General features: G+C 40.0%; 2 protein-coding genes across 3 annotated transcripts in view; both read left to right on the top strand.

Moving 5' to 3' along the window:
- Positions 1-368: 368 nt before the first annotated feature.
- Positions 369-14,599, top strand: LOC106565451 (phosphatidylinositol 5-phosphate 4-kinase type-2 gamma). Of its 2 annotated transcripts, XM_014132602.2 has the most exons (11): positions 369-576; positions 669-824; positions 934-1,031; positions 4,403-4,499; positions 5,047-5,196; positions 6,561-6,707; positions 7,652-7,690; positions 7,829-7,942; positions 8,170-8,449; positions 11,237-11,340; positions 11,534-14,599. In XM_014132602.2, the coding sequence occupies exons 2-11, from the start codon at positions 675-677 to the stop codon at positions 11,612-11,614; spliced, it is 1,260 nt and encodes a 419-aa protein (XP_013988077.1). In that variant the 5' UTR covers positions 369-576; positions 669-674; the 3' UTR covers positions 11,615-14,599. The 2 variants fall into 2 exon arrangements, with proteins under 2 accessions (XP_013988077.1, XP_045547565.1); XM_045691609.1 differs by having other exon boundaries at positions 369-824.
- An 8,691-nt stretch (positions 14,600-23,290) lies between these two features.
- Positions 23,291-24,154, top strand: part of LOC106565450 (G-protein coupled receptor 182) — a 3,632-nt gene continuing 2,768 nt past the window's right edge. Inside the window, exon 1 of the mRNA XM_014132601.2 lies at positions 23,291-24,074. The gene's annotated coding sequence lies outside the window, so the exon portion shown is untranslated. The remainder of the gene's footprint in view (positions 24,075-24,154) is intronic.

The following is a 24,154-nucleotide window of genomic DNA, read 5'->3' as shown; positions in this document are numbered from 1 at the left end:
CCCAAGTCATAGACTACACCAAGTATGGAACCAACAGGACCCTGAACAGCTTCAACCCCCAAGCAATAAGACTGCTAAATAGTTAAATAGTTAACCAAATATCCGTAGTGAGCCTTTTTGCAATAACTTTTTTTGACACATCAACTTGGTATAGCTACCCTTTGTATCCAAGTTATTGTTACTCATGGTGTATCTATTATTACATGTATTATTACTTGTTTTACTTTCTCTAGTTTCCTTCTCTCTGCATGGTTGGGAAGTTCACGTAAAACATAAACTTTTCACTGTCAGTCCACACCTGTTGTTTACGAGGCATGTGACCAATAAAATTAGATTTGATGTTGCTGCATTTGTGGGCGGAGTGCGCGAGCGCTGAAATCGTTGCGCACCTGTCAACTGGACACTGGGTAGGTGATGCCAGATGATGGCGAGTGTCTTTAATGTGATCTGAGTTTGTTTTTCGGCGACTATTTGGGCAACAGAGTCACGAGGAAATAATTAAACCAGGGAGTCATTGAAGGAGTTTGTCGTGGCACCGTCACAAACTTGGGACCGAATAGCAACATCAAACCTAAGGTGAATTCATGTAAACAAAATCAATAACGATTTTTTGTTGTCCTCTGTTCTTCATTGCAACCAACTCAGACTATTGTTTACTGTACTTTAAGCGCGCAATGGCTTCTCCGGGTGCCACTTCGAGCCCTTTGAGTATCCTGGCGCCCAAAACGAAGACAAAGAAGAAACATTTTGTACAGCAGAAAGTGGAGGTGTTCCGAGCAAGTGACCCTGTTCTAAGCGTCCTTATGTGGGGAGTCAATCACTCGGTACGTCGATTAAATCAGTGTTTTTGTTGTTGATGTTATTGTTGTTGTTATTATTATCATTATTATTATTGTGTGTGTTCTAACAGTGTAACGTATCCACTTTCTGCAGATTAATGACCTGGTCCAGGTGCCTGTCCCCGTCATGCTGCTTCCTGATGACTTCAAAGCCAATACCAAGATCAAAGTCAACAACCATCTCTTCAACAAGTAGGCTACTTTACTAGACTACATACAACTCCGTAAAAAATAGATATATTGATCCTTGCTCAAGTGGAGAGTTAATCATGTCATCTGATAATAAATCCCCTTCTTGACTCAATTGTTCCAAATTTGTCACACAATCTCTGCCAGGGCCGGCTCTAGCCTTTTGTGGGCCCTAAGCAAGATTTGGTGGTCCTTTTAGTTTTAAAGTTAATTTCCTTGAATTGTACACATTTTTCCATGGGGGTGTAGAGTAAATGGTGTTGTTTTAAAGGCCTAGTGCAATCAAAAATGTTATTTTACACACTGAGGTTAGAATAATACTGTGAAACTGAGAACATGATGATAATGGCCTATTAGTGTTTGAAAAGACCGGCTGAAATTTCAGCCTGTTTTGGTGGGATGGATTATTGGCCTTCCATTGTGACAGCACCATGTGGTAAATTAGTTAATAGACCAATAAGAGTTCGAAACCTCTCTGCCAATAATAGCTAATTTTCAGTTTTCCCCTCCCCACCCAGACCACTCCCAGACAGTCCTAGCAAAATTCTTGCATGAGAAATTCAAATAAAATCAAATTGTATTTGTCACATGCGCCAAATAAAACAGGTGTAGACCTTACAGTGAAATGCTTACTTACAAACCCTAAACCAACAATGCAGTTTTAAGAAAATACCCCCAAAAAGTAAGATGAGAATAACAAATAATTAAAGAGCAGCAGTAAATAACAATAGCGGGGCTATATACAGGGGGCACCGTTACAGAGTCAATATGCGGGGGCACCGGTGTCGAGGTATTTGAGGTAATATGTACATGTAGGTAGAGTCTGTGTAGCCATTTGATTAGATGTTTAGGAGTCTTATGGCTTGGGGGTAGAAGCTGTTAAGAAGCCTCTTGGACCCAGACTTGGTGCTCGGGTACCGCTTGCCGTGCGTTAGCAGAGAGAACAGTCTATGACTAGGGTGGCTGGAGTCTTTGACAATTTTTAGGACCTTCCCCTGACACCGCCTGGTATAGAGGTCCTGGATGGGAGGAAGCTTGGCGCCGGTGATGTACTGGGCTGTACACACTACCCTCTGTAGAGCCTTGCGGGTCAGAGGTCGAGCAGTTGCCATACCAGGCAGTGATGCAACGATCAGGATGCTCTCGATGGCTTTTACTAAGAAGCTATTTTTGTCAATGTTTTAAATTGAAATTGTAAAAAAATCACAGTAAGGTACTTAATTGTTACCCAGAAATGATTTGATAGTGAGATAAAAAAAAAAACAGCCTCCATCAGACCTTTTTTAAGGCAAGTTTTTACCCAATTATACACATTTTGCCATGGGGCAGAGAGAAAACATTGCAATTTTCTAACACATTTCATGCAATTCCACTCATTTTGTCAAGGGGCAGAGAGCATACAATTGCCGTTACTGCTAATTTCCTGCAAATATACCTATTTTGCCATGGTGTGGAGATACATTTTTGCAAGTTTTAACGCACATTTCCTGCAATTCTACAAATGTTGTAGTGTCTTGTGCCATGTTATTATGATATCTGAGTGAAAATGATGAACAAAATCAATGGGAGCCCCCTGGAGCACGTGTACTGCGTGCCCAGTCGGTATTCGGTCATAATTACTACAAATGTAGATAGTCTAGCCAGCTAACTACCAGTCTAAAAATTGTTTGCGGACATGGCTAATTGAGTGACAGTCAGTGACTGACATAACAAGAGAAACTGCTGATGCACAACCACATTTTGGAATTGCACATGGTTTATTCTACTATTCTTAGTAAGTTGAGACCCCGACTGAGTTCCAAAAAATAACATATACAATTTTTTTTTGTCAAGGGCCCCCATTCGCAATGTGGACCTAAGGGACCGTTAATGTTGCTTATGCCTGGAACCGGCCCTGATCTCTGCCACAAACCAATTTTCTGTTCTTGCAATAATTGCATATTAGAAGATAGGTTTGTCTATGTTTATCTGAATTTCAAAGGCGAGCACTACATATGAAGCTGCATTCTGTGCAGAGATGTGAGAGGGAGTGTTTGTGGGAAACACTGCTACCCAAAGCATTGTTGAGAGCTTTGGAGCCTTGCAGGTTTTGTAAGAAGGAGGATTTACAGTAAAGTGCTCATACTATTCTAAAAGAGAAAGAAATGTCCTGTGTGTGGACCATAGCAGGGACTGTTTAATCTCTCAGTGCAGCTCAGCTCACACAAACACCATGACGCTCAATGGCTAAGTAGACAGCGCAATTAGACTCACGATGACATGTCCACTGAAAGGAATGTGAAAGGTATCGGACACAGAGAAAATGTGTGTGTGTGTGAGACACACAGAAGTGACAGAGATGAGTCTAATAAAAAAATAAAAAAGAAAGTGTATTCTTGTATTTGTCAAAGGCCAGAGATTGGCTGCTCTGATGTCTCATTTTGTGTTGTTATTGTACAATGGGGTCCAGCATGTTTCCAAGGCAGAGACCGTAAACTGTATAAACCTCAATGAGATTTGGTAGATTTTTCCAATCCTTTAATCTGGTCAGGAATTCAGGCCCTGGTGAAGGATTGCTCCCACTTTACTTTGTTTGGATTCTTTTTAATTTGCACAAGAATGAGAAAGTCCTTTGAAATCATTTTGGAATGATAGGCACAGTGGTTCAGATATTGTAATATCAATCAGATGTCCTCAGAAATGCCTTCCTCTATTATTAATCAAATTATTATTGCAATGCTATTTTTACAGTAGCCCTTGGACTGCAAAACCTACTCAACCAAAATGGTCATTGCATGGTGGTGGTTGCAACAAGATAATTGATTTGAGCTTGTCCTCCGATTATTCTTCAATACACTATTCACAATATTAATCAGTTATTGAGCTCAGTTGTACAAGTTGCTCATTCCGATCCTTGTATTTACAGTCTGTTCTCTTCTCTGCTTTCCTCCGTAAGTTGTAGTACACAGCTGAAAGCACTTGGGAGAATGATTAGAAGCGTGTTGTCCCGTTTCTGAACAATGAAGTGTGAAATTCCTGCCTCAAGTAGGGAGAGGAGAGGGAAAGAGAGAGGGAGATGCAAAACAACATGCAGAATAGAGGCCAAATTATATCCATGTCCTCGTGGTTAATAGGTGTAGTGCATCAGGTCATTAAGTTGAAGTCTGGTTCTGGTGTTTCTCATGTTTGTCTACAAGATGTACAATTATAGTCCTAATGTTTGTGAATGTTAAATTCATATAGGCCTAACCTTATGAAATCCATAGAATTAGAATGAGTAGAAGAGGCATTCCCGTTCATTCTACTTGTATGATCGGTAATCCCCAAAAATAATATAAAGCTGTAATAAACATCAATAGTTACACTTTTGATCTCTATTATTTGTTTCTCTACAGAGAGAATCTTCCAGGACATTTCAAGTTCAAAGAGTATTGTCCACAGGTGTTCCGCAATCTCCGAGAGCGCTTTGGAATCGAGGATCTGGATTATCAGGTATGAATACCCACACACAGGCCAACACGGTGAGTCTTTATAAGCTCTGTGGCTTTGATGGCCTACTAGAAAGGGGGTAGGTCTGAATGGGGCAGTTTTAAATTTGCATGAGGTTGGCATAATATTTGCATGGATTGGTTGGTAGGTAAGGTCTGTGTGTTCACTGCATGTTCTCACATAGTGGTGTCTGTTCATTTTCATAGTCACAGGTTATGTTGCATTAATAGGGGCTCATGTGTGATTTGAGGAAGAGTTTCCATTCAAAGGTGATGGAATTTTACTGGTCCGATGCCCGTTTAATCAGTCATATCCCAATTTTCTTCTAAGAGATGCATCTACCATCTGTTTTGATGCTGTGTTAGAAAAACATTAACTCCACATTAATTTAGGTTAGTGTCATGAAAACATCTGTTAAAGTTAGATTTTGTGGTTAACCATCCCCTTTATGTACAGGGATGTAAAATGTTTTCTATAACAAAAACAAAGGAAAAGTTTTTAGATATTATTGGTGGCTGTCTCCTATCTCCATATCCCCTCTGATTCCCAGGTTTCTCTGGCACGCAGCCCTCCAGTGAAGGACGGGGATGGCCACGGAGTGGGGCTGCTGCTGACATCATACGATCGCACCCTGAAACTCAAACAGATCTCCAGTGAGGAAGTGGAGGACATGCACAACATCCTGTCTGAATATCACCAGGTAACAACACTGGCACCCTATTCCCTTTAGTACACAACTGTGTAACAGTGAGAGTGCAAAGCTGGTCCTGGAGACTCTGGAGATGGGTGTTTAAGCTTTTGTTCCAACTCAGCATTAAAGTGATACTTCAGGATTTCAGCAATGAGGCCCTTTATCTACTCCCCCAGTCAGATGAACTCGTGGATACCATTTTTATGTCTTTGTGTCCAGTATGAAGAAAGTTGGATGTAGTTTTGGGAGCCAATGCTAACTAGCATTAGTGCAATGACTGGAATTCTATGGGTGTCTGCTAGCATGCTGTACAGCTGATTCAATTAGTGATTATTTCAATCATCAAATGAAATGTATTTATAAAGCCCTTCTTACATCAGCTGATATCTCAAAAGTGCTGTACAGAAACCCAGCCTAAAGCCCCAAACAGCAAGCAATGCAGGTGTAGAGGCACGGTGGCTAACAAAAACTCCCTAGAAAGACCAGAACCTAGGAAGAAACCTAGAGAGGAACCAGGCTATGAGGGGTGGCCAGTCCGCTTCTGGCTGTGCCGGGTGGAGATTATAACAGAACATGGCCAGGATGTTCAAATGTTCATAGATGACCAGCAGAGTCAAATAATAATAATCACAGTGGTTGTCGAGGGTGCAACAGGTCAGCACCTCAAGAGTAAATGTCATTTGGCTTTTCATAGCCGATCATTCAGAGTATCTCTACCGTTCCTGCTGTCTCTAGAGAGTTGAAAACAGCAGGTTTTGGACAGGTAGCACATCCGGTAAACAGGTCAGGGTTCCATAGCCGCAGGCAGAACAGTTGAAACTGGAGCAGCAGCACGGCCAGGTGGACTGGGGACAGCAAGGAGTCATCAGGCCAGGTAGTCCTGAGTCATGGTCCTAGGGCTCAGGTCCTCCGAGAGAGAGAGAGAGAGAGAGAGAGAGAGAGAGAAAGAAAGAGAGAGAATTAGAGAGAGCATACTTAAATTCACACAGGACACCGGATAAGACAGGAGAAATACTCCAGATATAACAGACTGACCCTAGCCCCCCGACACATAAACTACTGCAGCATAAATACTGGCGGCTGAGACAGGAGGGGTCGGGAGACACTGTGGCCCCATCTGACGATACCCCCGGACAGGGCCAAACAGGCAGGATATAACCCCACCCACTTTGCCAAAGCACAGCCCCCACACCACTAGAGGGATATCATGTGTTTTAGTGCTGGGCTGGAACAATGCTCTGCACGTCCTGTACTGTAGCTGAGAAGCAATCTCATATACAGATGCAGCATCACAATTAAATAAAATAACGGCATACTTTATTAAGCTCTTGATCACCTCACCCACATCGTCCCTGGTTCTCCCTCTCCGCCAGCACATAGTGACGTGTCACGGCAGCACGCTGCTGCCTCAGTTTCTGGCCATGTACCGGGTGACCGTGGAGAGTGAGGACACCTACCTCATTGTTATGAGGAACATGTTCAGCCACAGGCTCAACGTTCACAGGAAGTACGACCTCAAGGTATCAATCAATCAATCACATTATTTTATAAAATACCTTTTTGCATCAGCAGTAGTCACAAAGAAAGTCCTATACACTTTTTCAATACATCATGTTTAGGATATTTTGAGTGCAACCACATTTAGTTTTTTGAAATTATGTAACATCATTTAGCCCATATATTCAGGTCACTCATCACTGTTCTATGATGTTCCATGTTGTGGATATGAGGTATATTACTGGTTTGGGCTCAGGATAAAGTTAGTCTACTTACAATAATGTGGTTATATTGTGATTATGCTCTCACACAGACGGACCACTAGACGGTGTACTGGTGTCGTTACCCTTTCTGTCCACAGTAGTTTTGCTCAGTTCCACCGTAGATGTAATTACTGGCAGTGAAAGAAAGAAACCCGGTTCTCCGCCCCTGGTTAGAGAATAAGGCAGCCTCACAAAGTTACACACACACACACACACAGGGAAACTTCATTTACACACACTAGAACATAGGTACATGGGGTTGGTTCTGAAAGGTACAGGGAAAGGAATAATGAATATAAACATATAGGCTACAATGACTATAGCAGAGTAACAAATGGGTCTGAATGAGCTTCAACACTGTAATGGCATAGAACTGGAATAGCTCAATATGAAGGGCTGTATATGATAATACATTGCAGTGATGAGCAATAGCAATCATAGCTAATAACTGTATATGATAATAGATATAGTCGGCTATTACAAAGTAAGGCACAACAACGACTGTAATCGACCAGGTTATAACACAGTAACAAGTATCAAATAGATAGTAAATAGGAAACAAGTAAATGGCCACTAATAATTGCAGAGCCAGTCTCTGCGGTGTCAGCCAGACATAAACAAGTAACACAAGCTGGAAAATAGTCCTACAGCGCCCTCGGCAGGAAAATTGGAAGGTTTGTAAACAGAATGTGTTCTTTTATCAGGGGAGTCTGGTGTCCCGTGAAGCGAGTTTAAAGGAAAAGGTAAGATAATAGCAAAATCTCCAAATTGATTTATTTTCAAAAGTGAGTTGTGGGATATTTTGAAATTGATCAACACGTAGATCCAAATTGGTTCTCTTATTGACTTGCTCCCTCCCCTCTTTCTCATTGTGTTTTCAGGAGAAAGAGTTGCCCACGTACAAAGATGTGGACTTCAGGAATAACATGCAGAAGGTTTATGTGAGTGAGGAGGAGAAGGAGAGGATCATGGACAAGCTCAACAGAGACGTGGAGGTGAGTGTCCGAGACATGGCACAGCATCAGTTGCACAGCAGTACAATATGCATCAGTGCAGAGTGGCTGGCTGAGAGGGATGCCCCAGTGTGGGTTGAGAGGGAGGAAAGATGAACAGACAAATGTGACTGAGCTGTTGTAAGTGGCTAACTGTACTATGTTTGTCTTTTCTTCTGTGTGTGTGTCTCTGTTTCCCTTTCTCTCTCTCGCTCTTTTTCTCTCTCCAGTTCCTGGTGCATCTGAGGATCATGGACTACAGCCTGCTGCTGGGGATCCACGATGTGGGCCGGACTGAGGAGGAGGAGATGGAGGAGGAGTCGTATGATGATTATGATGCAGAGGACGAGGAGGAGGAGGAGGAGGAGAACAGCCTGACTCCTGCTCCTGCTGTGGGCTCCTATGGCACCTCTCCTGAGGGCATCGCTGGCTACATGAACTCCTTTAAACCCCTGGGGCCCGGGGAGTTTGACCCTTATGTAGACGTCTACGCCATTCAGAGTGCTGTGGGTGAGTCCCCATAGAGATCCTATAATTAACTTCTAGAATTAAAGTTTTCCCGACCAAGATGGCAGATTTTTAGGCATATTGCAAGGATGACAATTTACGTTCTAGTGTTCTATTTAGTTCTGAGCCCCAACAAGTGAATTTTGTAGCTGAACAGAACAATGATTCAAAGAGGAATGGTTTCTTTTTTGATGTCTTGGATGTTTTGTATGGTCATTGATGATTTAACTGTTGGATATATTGATATAAACCATGGCATTGTTGAATACTTGTTTCTGATTGGCTTGAAGGGCATATTTCCTTTTATACAAATGATGGTTCTAATGCTGATTGGTTAACCTCATTCTAGCCGGTGTCTATTCCATGAGTTACCACCGGCTACATCTATGACGTTAAATGCCTATTTATTCTGTTCCATCTGACTGCGCAATCCATTGTCTCATCAGCCCAGAAAGGCAATTACTAAACTTGATCATCACTATAAAACATATCTAGACATTACCTCACATTTCTTTTAGACTAACATTTAGTTTTCAACAGCAGACATTTGTATAAACCTTGCTGTCTGTCTCTCTGACATTTGCAACATTGTTTCAGTATTGAAATTCGATCTCCAGCCGTCCCATAGTAATGAATGTGTCGGAAAATTACAGACAGGCAGGCACCATTTCTCAGCCAGTTGAAATCATGAATCAGCTGGCATCATTTTTATGGATGTATACAAAGAAATGTCAATTGAAAAAAGGTAAAAAGAAACAAAGTTTGCAGTCTTTCCAGCTTCAGTTCGAAGTGATTGTGTTAACTGTGTTGTTGGCTAGCTCCTCTGAACAACAGTGTCCTGATGAGAGAGCACATTTTCTATGTCAGGTGAAATCGCACCTCATTAGCTCATTCTTATGGATGTATCTAAATAAATGTCACTAGAAAACAGCTTAAACAAATGCAAATGCAGCTAATGTGGTTATTCTGGCTGCACAGTTTGATGTGACTGTAAGTTGGCTAGCTAGCAAGCATGGGATAAGAACGTTGCCAGCCAGTATGGCAATAGAACATTTAGAACGAACGACTGGGTCGCGCCCATAGATACAGAACAAAAAGACTGAACGACTGGGTCGCGTCTCTGGAAACCGAACTGATAGAACAAACAACCAGCCGGCTTGGGTAGCAACCCTAGATTTGTGTTGGGCCTATATCTTGTGGAAGGATGAAATAGTATGAATAAATTCATCAAAATAACGTTTTGAATGAAAATATGTCAATCATTATTTGAATATGTTGGTAATCCGTTGTATTAAAGTGATAATGCCCTCGAAGCTGGTGTTTAGAGGACATATTGCCAACTTTGTCTCGGGCCTAACAAAACTCATGTCAATATATCCTCCAAATACCGGCTTCTTGGGCATTATCACTTAAATAGCACAGAGTATATTTGCACGGTAGAATTCAGTGACTGTAGTTCATTCTTATGTTCTATGTTTGAGGTGCTTTTGAAAGCAAAAGTCGAATTGAAAACATTATTGGCCTTGTTGAATTAGATTTGAATAATAGCAAACTAGGAGTGATGGTTCGGTTAGCTAAACTAGCAAGTCTGTTTGGTTAATAACTACTGTCGCTATCTAGTAAACTTGCTAGCTACTTCACATTTCTAGCGGCAGGGTCATTCCTAATATGCGGTTCCTTTTCTGTCCCCAGGAAATATCAGTTCTTATTTAGTGTAAAATGTGGATTTCAAAAGGCTTTAAATATAAGGTCAGGTGTCCTTTACCTTAACACCAAAATATGGATCCTGAAAGGGAATCTTCTGCATTTGAAACACTTTTTGTCAGTGGATGTAGACATTTTTGCCATGTCTCCAGATGTTATTTATCAACTTCCACAAGAAATATAAGCCATAAAATATTTCAAATCTTTCTTCATTATTTTATAGTCCTAGTTAGTCTCTTTCATCAATATTTTTTTTTCATGATTATTGTATTTATTATTTTATTAAAAATGTTCTGTGTGTCTCTGATATCACTTTCCACCCTGTTAGTTTGTTGTAATTCTCCATTTAAGAAATCGACCCCTTCCTACAATGGCACCACATTCAAGAAGTGTCATAATTTCTTTGGTGGGAAAACTATGGTGCAAAGCTAGATAACTAGTTGTATCTATTTTTACATGTTTCATGTTGTTAGTCTGTATGTCCCACTCATAAATGTCCACCCTGTTAGGTTAAATTATAGACAAAATATGTTTGATAGAGAAGTTAAAATCCTGTTCAAGTGTTCACCGTTAAGTGCCTAAGCTTGACCAATATGTTTTTCTGAAAGTCAAACGTAATTTTTCTGATAGAATACAAAACAAAAAGATAAAATATATATATATTTTCCTAAAGTTGAGGTCCAAATGCCACCGCATTGTAGGAATTGCCTGGCAAATGTGTTAAATCATAGCCATGGTATAAAAGGGATAATCAACTTGTGGCTCTATGCAGCTCCTTCCACGTCGTTCATTATTTTCCATAGAATGCGTACACTCTTGTTGATTACCCTTTAGACACAGTGATGATGATGAATAATGAACTTGTGGGCACAATCCTGAGATGCCCATGACTTACTTACTTGATACTGCATCAATGTGTCAATGAGAGATTTGTGTGAAAATGTATCATGTGCATCCAAATCCAGTTAGGATTTGTCTCATACTGTATTAAGCCGTATACAATATAGTAGCTACATGTATACCTCAGTCAGTAGGGGAGTGATGATCATCTATCCACTGTGTGATAGCCTTGTCTTGCTGCTGTAGGTGCACCCCAGAGGGAGGTATACTTCATGGGTCTGATTGACGTCCTGACTCACTATGACACCAAGAAGAAAGCCGCTCATGCTGCCAAGACCGTCAAACACGGGGTGAGTGACACACTGATGTGTGCATGCCTACAATAGAGTTGTGAGTATACATTCTGAACTGTACTTTAGAACCTTTTAGGGGGTAGGAAATACCCACATTTTTCAATTGTTTTTCAAGATGTTTTCTATCTGAAAGTTAGTTGTTGGTTTATCAATATCTGTATTTGACATGTTGTGTTTTTGTGATTCCTAGTCTGGAGCAGAAATCTCCACGGTTCACCCTGAGCAGTACGCCAAGAGGTTCCGTGAGTTCATTGCTAAGATCTTTGCCTAGCTTACCAGAAAACAGCTACATCTACAGTTCCATGGCTGACTCAATACGAAAAAACTCCCCATTTAGTACCTTGTTCTTACAATTCATTATCCAATTATCCAGATACTATATTTGATTATAATATTTAACTACACTGCTTTTTGATTTCATGAATCAATTCAAGTAGATGATTTTGTATATAGATAACTACAGAGCAAATATACAGTATATTAACTAAGAAATATACTGTTTTTTAAAAGCTATTTATTTAATTGAAGTTAAAAAAGACTCTTGGTGCTAGCTTTGCCACCTGTGGAACATGAGAGAAACAACATCGTCACATGCCTCGAGTTCTGGTTTTCTGGAATTTTGGAGACCTGGCAGAGTTCTATTCGCTGTGGAAGTCTGACAACAGAGTGCGTTTTGAATGGCTTCCGTGATGATGAGAAGAGAGAGAGCATCGTCTTTGTGGCATGCTCTTCCAGCAGATTCTCTGACTGGATGGAGGCACAAAAGGACAGAGTGGCCGTAGCGATGGCTATTAATTTATGGACACGCACACTGGACTGGTATTTTAGAAAGACTGATCGATGTCCTTCTTTGCCTAGATTTCCATGAATCAAAACAAGGTGAAGACATGCCTTTATTTCTTTTCAAATCACTGATGTATCTTAATATATTGGGAGTGGCTCCTAATCCGTGAGCGGATCTTTTATTTCTGAGGCTCCGTATCCGTTAGTGCGTAAATTCTCACAGTATGTCTCATTCATTTTCGCATGTCGAAACCAGATTAGATACATGGCTAGTTAAATCAGAATTAAATGGCAAAAAGATGATATTCGCAATGTCACTAAGAAAAAAACAAAACCACTACAATGTCAATGATTTTGTCATGAGTTCACTACAATTTGCTTGATTTTGCGGACCCATGACTAAGGTTTATCATCATTAGCTAGCTAACGTTAGCATGCTAGTGATGCTAGTGTTAGCTAGCAAGCTCTAGGCAAGTCCATTGGAAACCGATGCAACCCTGGTGGCTACGTGGCTAGCTAGATGACCGGTGGTGACAGTGAGGTCGATATGAGAGTCAAGGCTCTAATAAGTGCCATCGTGCACAGAAAATACTGTTTGATGAGCTAGCTAAGTTAGCTAACAAGGTATACCAGTTATCATGTTAACTAGCTTTGCATGCATGGCAGGACCAGTGTTGTCCAAGATGGTAGATCGTCACTGGTGACGTGTCAACATTACAATCTATGGGACGCAAACATTCCTGCACATACACAGGTATCAGATAAAAATAAGAAATATTTCTCAATATATTGCATATTTAGTCCACAATTTCTCTGACATTTGGCTTGTAGTTCTTGCACAACAAAGAAGTAGAGACCGTTTTCAGGGACCTACCCAATCAAAACAAACAGAGAAATCAACCATACGACTGCTACTCGGTGTCATTGTATTCCCACAGATCAAATTGAGTACTTAGAGTCCACTAACTTTGCTGGACTGGTGTAAAATGTCACTATTGCACATGATTTGTATATTGACATATCTGGGACATTTTGGAGAACACTTATGGATCTGTTAGACACATACACACATCTATGTATTTTCTCTGTAAACGGATTTGCATTTCATGGGTGAGGTGGGGCTAACTAAATGAGAAATGACAATCCAGGACAAATGGAAATACAGCCTGCTTTGTGATATCAAATGCCTTCTTACATTTTAAGATAGGGTATGCAACCAAGCACACATGAAACCATTCATGAAGACAAATGATTTGAAGTACGCACCTGCTGAGTTTAAACAATAAAGATTATTATTGATGCCCCAGAATAGATTGAATGGGCTTGTAATTCACGCAGTACTGATGAAATATCAAGTGCATTTGATGTAAATATAGGTATACAAGGACATCTAGTGGTCAGGTTTTTCATCCTCAGTCACTAGCTATCATAATTGTGTATCCGTCCTTCACAAGCTTGATGTTTAATATGCAAAATAAAAAAATGATCTAGAAATGTGATGCACTAGCATGCAATGACGCAGATATTTACTTTGCCACATGTATTGTCATTGACTAAAACAAAATATAATTGTATGAGAAACCGTAAAACTTCAATTAATAGCCCGGGTGTTTTATTTTATAAAATCACTGAACACAACTGGCTTTTATTAGAGACATGCTTCTATTTGAGCCAGGCATCTATTTCCTTAATACACACAGTTTTTGCAAATTTGCATAGTTAATTGTTTAATTCCAGCATTCACTTCCAGCATTTTAATCAATTTCTTCATTTCCTGCACTGTGTTATCATTTACAAACGGTGTCACGTTTATTTTGTGTTAGTATGCCTCTTTAAATACAACTTTTTTTTAAACTTGACAGAATTTTTCTCCACATTGCTGTGCATTTTCGGCAGTTCTTGCTTTCATCACTAGAGACGATTTCTAGGGTTCTGTGTTCCCAAAGTTGACTGTTTTTGTGCTTGGCAGTTAGCTAGCAGTTCTCAGCTGTAAGAAACCAATGGCTAGCAGTTTCTTTCTGGTGATAAAAACAGATGATTACCATAATTTCTTTGAGTCATTACTGAATTATTTAAGGTAACGAATCAAACATTAAACCTCAAACAATTCATGGTAATCTCAAACAGGCAGTGGTGGAAAAAGTACCCAATTGTCAAACTTGGGTAAAAGTAAAGATACCTTTTTAATAGAAAATGACTCAAGTGAAAGTCACCCAGTAAAATATTACTTGAGTAAAAGTCTAACAGTATTTGGTTTTAAATACACTTAATTATCAAAAGTAAATACACTTAATTGTCAAAAGTAAATATACTTAAGTATCAAAAGTTAAAGTATAAATCATTTCAAAATTCCTTCCTTACATTTTTTTATGCACACTCACGGATACGGAGCCTTAGAAATAAAAGATCCGGTCACGGATTAGGAACCACTCGCTAATATAATTTGTGCATATTAAATGTTTCTTTAAATCTATGTTTGAGTTGATATCTACTAAATTATCTGTGTTACATTTTCGGAAGTTCTGTCTCTCCCATAAATCCAGATATCCTAATAGGCCAACAGTAAGGTGAGTCACAGTATTCCCAAAGTTCTTATCATATTTTATCAGAAATGGAATTTAAAGAATAGACATAGCAAATTCTCCAGTGTTAAATCAACACTGACAGTGTTAAATTTAACACTGGGCCCATGCCTACACGGGTCCATACTTTTCAGTGTTAAATTAACATTCATGGCCATTTAGCTAGCTTGCTGTTGCTAGCTAATTTGTCCTGGAAGAAACACTGTTTTTTTGGGGGGGGGGGGGGGTTTACCTGAAATGCATATGGTCCTTTTTTTGATGGATCTTTGTAATTTTGAGTCATAGAAAATTGTGTGTTCTCTACTTTGACAATTAATCCACAGATAAAAAGGGAAACCTAGTTTGTTTTCTTTGGTTAATCTCTTCTCGTTTATCTTCTTTGGATTTTATATGGCGGTTGGCAACCAAATTTAAGGTGCATTACCGCCACCAACTGGACTGGAGTGTGGACCTCGTTCATCTTTCAATCACCCACATGGGTATATGCTCCTAAAAACTAATGAGTATATAAGAGAGGTGGTACTTGCAGCGCGTCAAACGTCTAAAATAGAACGGGCTCATATAACCAAGTTCTATTTTAGCGCCTGGCTACGCAGATGCCCGCGAGCAGTTTGCCACCAACCTCACAGGAGGTTGGTGGCACCTTAATTGGGGAGAATGGGCTCATGGTAATGACGAGTGGAATGGTATCAAATACATCAGGTGTTTTGATTCCATTTCCTCCGTTCCAGCCATTATTATGAGCCATTCTTCTCTCAGCAGCCTCCTATGGTGTATATTTATTTTGCAACGCTCGCGCACGTAACGTGGCCGGTTTGGTCAGCATGTAACACAGTGGCGTTAGGAATATTCAAGGCCACATCAGGCTTGCAAGTCACATTATGCTGGCTTGCAAAGTCATGTATACTGAACAAAATGCAACAATTTCAAATATTTTACAGTTGTCGTGTCTTTGGGGTACCATTAAACTGAAGACATGTTTATCAATTAACTCCCTGTAATTATTATCACGCGATTAAACTGATTAATCGTTTAATTGTAATTAACTAGGAGATCGGGGCACCAAGGAGAATATTCAGATTACAAAGCTATAATTTTCCTAATATAACTTTCCTATATTATAATATTCTATTATAGTATAGGCCGATTATCTTCTGGTTTAAATGGTGTATTTTACCTCGAGTCCAGTCTCATTCCAAACGTCGTAAATTGTTGTATCTGCACGAACCCAGTCTTTACTAAAATCATCCATACATCAATTGTCTTAAAATCATTTATTTACTACACTAAGTAATTAACAGAAACAGTAATTATCGTCACAAAGGATTGGTAGGGTAATGTGCCCTAATGGCTAACAGGCATGGCTGGTCTGTTAGACAATGGGTCATAAACGGTCAGCTGAGGAGGTACACAGAGTTCATTAATATTAACAATTGACAATTGAACGCTCACTCATTCGGGAACAATTGCAATCAATATATATTTACGCTCAGTGTGTCGTCGGGATCCTTGTTCGAGCGTCGTTCTGATGGAGAGTTCTCTCTCTCTCTCTCTCGGTTAGAACGGATCTTTCAAAGCGACATTCATTAATGTCGTAATAGAATGGATGTTTCGTTGGTCTTCGCGTTCGATGATATAATTTACTTAGCTGCAGACTAATAATTAATATCAAAGACTTGTTCTTATTCTGTCGGTCTCGATAGTCTAAAAGTTAACCACGTGGTGTAGTTCACTTTCAGTAGAGGAATTAGATGGTAAAACCTACTGGCCATGGAGTGGAGGCCTGGTCTGGAGAAATGTAGCTCAGGGTATAGTTTTATAGTGACCCTTGAACAGGCTTGTCAAATGACGCCTGGTCCTGTCTGTGTCCCTTGGGGGCGTGCCGATGGCTGAGTGAAGCTTGGTACAGAAATCCAATTCTATCACATTAACATCAGTACATAGCATCTCAATGTATTACAAATAGCTTTATCCTTATTAATACATTTTATACAACCATTATGATGCAAGTCTCAAGCTGAGGCTATTATATAAACAGTTTTATGGTAATATGGCTATATTGTCTCTTCTGAGTATCACAAAATTGTACCAAGCGGACCAGTTCGTAGCTGGATTGTTCACCAATCTTCCATACCTTCTCCAGAACACAAATGTCGCTTGGCTCCCCAATTCTGTGAGTTGGAAGAATTTCCTGTGTCTCTCTATGGGCCATGTGGCCAGAGACTCTCCTGGAATTTTACCACTCCTTCACACAGGGACTGGGTGGGCGAAGGTAGGTTGGGGGATGGTGCAAAAGGGGGGGAGGGGGTCAACTGTCCTCCCTGTACTCAAAGAGGCCAACGTCATGACACAGTTCATATAAGGAAATCAATCAATTGAAATAGATTAGGACCTAATGAATTTATCTTTCACATGAGAGGGCAGGGGTGCAGCCAGTGGGTGGGCCTGCAGGGCATAGGCCCACCCACTGGGGAGCCAGGCCCAGCCAATCAGAATTATTGTTTTTTTACCCACAAAAGGGCTTTATTAGCGAAATAAATTCTCCTCAGTTTCATCAGCTGTCCGAGTGACTGGTCTCAGACAATCCTGCAGGTGAAGAAGCCGGATGTGGAGGTCCTGGGCTGGCGTGGTAACACGTGGTCTGCGGTTGTGAGGCAGGTTGAACGTACTGCCAAATTCTCTAAAACGACATTGGAGGAGGATTATGGTATCTAAATGAACATTCAATTATCTGGCAACAGCTCTGGTGGACATTCCTGCAGTCAGCATGCCAATTGCACGCTCCCTCAAAACTGTGGCATTGGGTTGTGTGACAAAACTGCACATTTTTGTCCTTTTATTGCCCTAAGCACAAGGTGCACCTGTGTAATTTACATTTTCATCATTTAGCAGACACTCTTATCCAGAGCAACTTACAGTAGTGAATGCATACATTTCATACATTTTTTTCCCCATACTGGTCCCCCGTGGGAATTGAACCCACAACCCTGGCGTTGCAAACACCATGCTCTACCAACTGAGCCACACGGGACCTGTAAAGTTGTTTAATATGTTTCTTGATATGCCACACCTGTCAGGTGGATGGATTATCTTGGCAAAGGAGAAATGTTCACTAACAGGGATGTAAACAAATCTGTGCACAATTTGAGAGAAATAAGCTTTATGTGCATATGGAAAAATTCAGGGATCTTTTATTTCAGCTTATGAAACATGGGACCAAGACTTTACATGTTGCGTTTATATTTTTGTTCAGTATGTAATTCCTTTTGGAATCCAGCCAGCGTTAGGACATCCAACAGTTGGAATTATTTAATCACCTGCAATACATCTAATTGATTGGATTAGTTTAGAAAAATAGGTTATTTATCTTTGTAGTGTAAGATTAACTTTTTAAAATATAGGGGACAGTATTTTCACGGCCGGATGAAAAACATACCCAAATTAAACTGGTTACTACTCTGGCCCAGAAACTAGAATATGCATATTATTAGTAGATTTGGATAGAAAACACTCTGAAGTTTCTAAAACTATTTGAATGGTGTCTGTGAGTATAACAGAACTCATATGGCAGGCAAAAACCTGAGAAAAATTCAACCAGGAGGTGGAAAGTCTGAGAATTGTAGTTATTCTTTTGAATCTCTATCGAAACTACAGTGTCTGTGTGGATCACGTTGCACTTCCTAAGGCTTCCATTGGCTGTCAACAGCTTTCAGAAAGTTCTTTCAGCATTCTCCTGTCACTGGGCAAAGTATAGGAGCTCAGTCAATCAGTGGACTGCCTGGGGACAAAGGGATTGGATATGTGCGATCCCGCGAGCGTGCCGTTCCTTCTTTTTCTTCTTGAATGAATATGCTATTGTCCGGTTGGAATATTATCGCAAGTTTACGTTAAAAATACCATAAAGATTGATTTTAAACAGCGTTTGACATGCTTCTAAGAACGGTAATGGAACATTTAGACTTTTCGTCTCTGGTTCCGCACTCGTGCGTTATGCCTTTGGATAGTGCTCTGTACGCACGAACAAAACGGAGGTATTTGGACATGAATAAAGGATTATTTCGAACAAAAACAACATTTCTTGTGGAAGTAGCAGTCCTGGGAGTGCATTCTGACGAAGATCAGCAAAGGTAAGAGAATATTTATAATACTAATTCTGAGTTTAGGTGACCCCGAACTTGGCGTGTGTCTGTATAGTTTGCTGTGATGGCGAGCTATGTACTCAGAATATTGAAAAATGTGCTTTCTCCGTTAAGCTATTTTAAAATCTGACACAGCGGTTGCATAAAGGAGTACTGTATCTATAATTCTTAAAATAATTGTCATGTATTTTGTCAACGTTTTATGATGAGTATTTTTGTAAATTGATGTGCACATTCACCGGACGTTTTGGTGGGAATACATTTTCTGAACACCGCGCCAATGTAAAATGCTGTTTTTGGATATAAATATGAACTTTATCGAACAAAACATACATGTATTGTGTAACATGATGTCCTAGGAGTGTCATCTGATGAAGATCGTCAAAGGTTAGTGCTTCATTTAGCTGTGTTTTGGGTTTTTGTGACACATGTCCTTGCATGGAAAATGGCTGTGTGGTTATTTTTGTCTATGTACTCTCCTAACATAATCTAATGTTTTTCTTTCACTGTAAAGCCTTTTTGAAATCAGACAATGTGGTTGGATTAATGAGAAGTTTATCTTTAAAATGGTGTAAAATAATCGTATGTTTGAGAAATTGAAATGATGATATTTTTGCTGTTTTGTATTTCGCGTCATGCTATATCACTGGCTGTTGAATAGTGTGGGACGGTCACGTCCCACATAGCCCAGAGAGGTTTCAATCAATCAATCCAATCAATCAATCAATCAATCAATCAATGTGCATTCAAAAACACAAATATAAGAACAATCCTTAACATTTCCACCTGCAGCAGAGCATGCTGATAATGGTGGACGTGGTTTTGATGGGAACGTTATACTCTCCACAGAGTAAAACTGACACAATCACACTCTCACACTCAACACTGGTTATTAACACCAACACTGGGGTTATTTTACACCACTGAGTGTTAATTTCATATTTACAGAGTTTATTTAATTCCTGAGTCAACAATAGAAATGTTATACTGAAAAATAAACACTAGGTAACACTGGACAATATTCTGTGTAGAGGAAAATAGTAGTCTTGAACATCTGATATGGATGTCATTAACATGTTAATGCCTTCCAGTAAACCACCAAATCCCACACGACAGGCAATCACAGTGCAATCTGATTAACAGTGTAACAGTCTGATTTACTACAGGGATAATAAGGATGGACAGACATTTCCTACCCAAAGCATTAACCACCCACGCATAGTGTTGATTGGGGAGGCACCACTAAATAGATGGAATACAGACATTGAGCCATAAAAGCTTGCTTGGACAGAGTCAAACTGACTCACCATGTCCTTTTCCCAGATACCCCTCCCCTCTCAAGCTTCCTAGAACGATTTAATTGTGTATTTGTGTGTGCCATGTAACTAGCGTCCCAATGCTTGCTTAGCAGCTTCGCTTTCTCGCTCAACTTGCCTCTCGACTGGGCTTGAACTAAGGTAGTCTGTTTCACAAACACTTTCCATTACATGTACATTGTTTTTGTGTGCTTTGACAGACATCACACAAACACCTTCATGGTATTTAGTCCTTCAGTGTAACATCCTTTAGAAGGGGGTATTTCCTTTAACATTCTCAGCAGGTCTAGGGTCAGAGGTCACAGCTTTTTTTGACCTCGCCTTGTATATCATAAAACTGCTGACACATTTTCCTGTTGCACTAGGGAAGATCAACAAAATAAGTAGGTATGGGGAACAATGGGAATCGCTGAGTGGACACCGAGAGGTACACAGGGGTTTGAAAAGGTGAGGTGCTCTTTTCTAAGAAAGAGATTGAAACAAATCCAAGATAAATATCCTCTGCGTCTGTGTGACCTGAGAGAGATATGGGATGAGAACTAACTTTGCTACTTTCTAACAAGCACTGTTTTAATTTCATTTATTCGCATCAAAGAAAACAAGTGAAAGACAAAAGAGTACAGATAAACTGGTCGAAATGGTGTGCAGGTGAGGTTGGAAACCCAAAAGGGCTTATATGAAAACCACACCACAAAAACCAATATACAAATATAAGTACAAATAAAGCTTGTTCAATCAGTTAAACAGAAAATGCCAATTATAAATATACATCATATACTCAGTATACTTTACAAGAAACAAGCACTGGTGTCTATCATTGTGCAAGCTTTATTGTAATTTAAAAAATGAAGTTGCAGCAGAAACTTGTGCTTGAAAAAAATCTGTATACTCTTTACGGTTGCTGTCAGTTTAAACTCTTAGAATAAAATGCTGTTTTGAAACTACAGAATGCACTCTGTAAAACTGACACAATTTAATGGTTATAGATGTTAAGGTGGCAACATTATTTCAGGGGTTATAGAAGACAACAATGGAGGGCAGCAGTATTTGAACTGGGTTTGGCAGGATCTGAAATAGCCTAACATAGCTGTGGAATAATAGTAAGATGAGCAGTCTTAGAGTATCTTGTGGTGTTGGGCGAGACATACTGTAGCTGCTATGTACTGGATAAATTGGTTTGTGGATGTAAAACTTCCATAGCACTATGTCCTTCTGACGCAGACACCAGTAATGACTTTGTAGAATTTCAAGATACTTCATCCATTATTTTCTAAAACTCAGTTGCAGTCTTGGTTAGGGTGACAGTCTTTGAAAATGCTAAGTATCTCCTCAACCCCTGATTCTTCCCTCTCAGCACAGTTCTCTTCTGAAAGCACTGTTAAAGGTCAACTTCCCCTTAGAACCAACTTCTGATTTTGTGGCATCGATAAGAGTCAGAAACGTAAATTCCAGTGCAAGAATTGACTACAAAGTCCGTCTCGTCCAAAGCTGAGCTTTGTAAGTAAGTTTGTCATGACTTACTGAAGGGTTGGGTATGGATTACAATCATGCCCGCTGGCACAGTGCCAACTAACACGAGAGAAGCAGCTGTGCTGATTGCCCTCTATTCAATCATAGCAGTCAGATCCTCCAGACAGTGAGACAGACCTGCCCATTACGCAGTGCCTCAGACTTGGTTACATAAGACTATACGTCGCCTATGTTAAAATAACTCTAAGCTCTTTATGGAATGGTCACTTGCTGATGTGTTTGATAGCGTCAATCACTCGAGTCTGCCACTCTTTGGGGCAAAATTAGAATTGTGACGATCAGAGCAACTTGTCAGAATTGAGATATATCCCAAATTGTCAACATTCCAAAACCCATTCATGAGCATCTTGTCCCCCCCACAACCTGTTTTGTAACAATTCCTTATGAAACATGGCCAGACAGATGCACACTCTGGTAATAGATAGTGAGAAAGTTAGAAAAACTAAAATGGCACTGAAGCACACACGTCACCACTCGCCAGTGTCTTGATAAGCTGATCGTGACCTGGCTGCTCAATGTCTCTGCTACCTACTACTTGCCATCTTTATTGACAAACACAGAGTAGCAGCAAGCAGGCATGTATTCAGTGATGACAGATGAACAGTACAACTTTGTAGATTGTGATTGACAATCAATCGTAGTAGTTGCATGGATGAGATTAAGTGTAAATGATTTATGTAACTGAGGACTTATTTAATGACACAATGCTTAAGGGCCAAATTATTCATGTTTATATATACAGTGAGCTCCTAAAGTATTGGGACAGTGACACATTTAGTTTTGGCTCTGTATTTCAGCACTTTGGATTTGAAATGATACAATGACTATGGGGTTATAGAGCAGACTGTCAGCTTTAATCTGAGGGTATTTTCATCCATATCGGGTGAACCATTTCGAAATTACAGCACTTTTTGTACATAGTCTCCTCATTTTAGTGGACTAAAAGTATTGGGAGAAATTCACTTATGTGTATTAAAGTAGTCAGAAGTTTAGTATTTGGTCCCAAATTCATAGCACACAATGATTACATCAAGCTTGTGATTTTATAAACTTGTTGGATGTTTGTTTTGGTTGTGTTTCAGATTATTTTGTGCCCAATAGAAATGAATGGTAAATAATGTATTGTCATTTTGGAGTCACTTTTATTGTAAATAAGAATATCATGTTTCTAAACACTTCTACATTAATGTGGATGCTACCATGATTACGTATAGTCCTGAATGAATTGTGACTAATGATGAGTGAGTTAGATGCACAAATAGTTAGATGCAAAGTTCGATGCACAAATATCATACCACCAAGACATGGTAACCTCTCACCATTACAATAACAGGGGAGGTTAGCATTTGGGGGGGTATGATATTTGTGAATCTGTAATTTTCTTACTTATTATTCACGATTCATTCAGGACTATCCGTAATCATGGTAGCATCCACATTAATGTGGAGGTGTTAAGAAACATTCTATTCTTATTTAGAATAAAAATGACACTACATTATTTGCCATTCATTTCCCAATACTTTTGGTCCACTAAAAGGGGGGGGAACTATGTACAGAAAGTGCTGTAATTTATAAATGGTTCACCCGATATGGATGAACATACCCTCAAATGAAAGCTGTCTGCTGTGTCACTGTCTCAATGCTTTTGGAGCACACTGTATAATTGTTTTTTTATGGATGGTTTATTATGAGTTGACATGATCATTAGAAATTATTCAGGGCCCACTCAATGTCAGATAGGGACTGTTAATCCTGGGGTGAAAAATAAACCGTGGACTCCATATGTTCCATGCCTAAACTTGCAACTGTTGTAAAGTGTGTTGGATCTGTTTTGGTTCCCTGACCTCCCTGATTGAGGTGACATTGACCTTCAGTGACCTCTGACCCTCACCCTTCTATAATAGATTTTGGCTCTTGCTCACAACTCTCCTGGTAGTCTCAAGTCTTAATAATGATTTCATTTTAGCCCCTTTAGTTACATCATAATAATGAACTTAGGGTGGCTCAGTTATGTGCAATTCTTGTCTTTTCTTTTCTTTTTGGAGGCTTCTTTCCTTTGTCACGTTTTTATCTCCCCCTCTATGTTGGTCTGCTCATCCTCTTGCCAGAATGTCCCCCAAAACCCCTCCATCCGCTCTCCTCCCACTCCAGCGAGGATATCCTGTCCTCCTCTAGCTGGGTGATGTTGACTCAGGGCTGGGGAAGTGGTTGTGGGGAAGGACTTTAACTGTGAGGCTCATGTCTGTACCAGCACAGTGGTCATTGTGGAACACACATAGCCAGTGCAGCCAGGACTTTGATCTCGCTCAGCTGCAGTGGATCCTACAGGTTCACTACTCTGCTCTCTCGCTCCTGATCTTGTCCTCTCATCACTGCTCAAGGTAAGCCTCCTGATGTGAAGTCCTCTCTTACTTTCATCTCTCAGGCTGCTTCCTAAAGGGCACCCTATTCCCTGGCGGCA

This window comes from Salmo salar, chromosome ssa12 (assembly GCF_905237065.1).
Source record: "Salmo salar chromosome ssa12, Ssal_v3.1, whole genome shotgun sequence".
NCBI lineage: Eukaryota > Metazoa > Chordata > Actinopteri > Salmoniformes > Salmonidae > Salmo > Salmo salar.
This window is presented reverse-complemented; position numbering and strand designations above follow the sequence as displayed.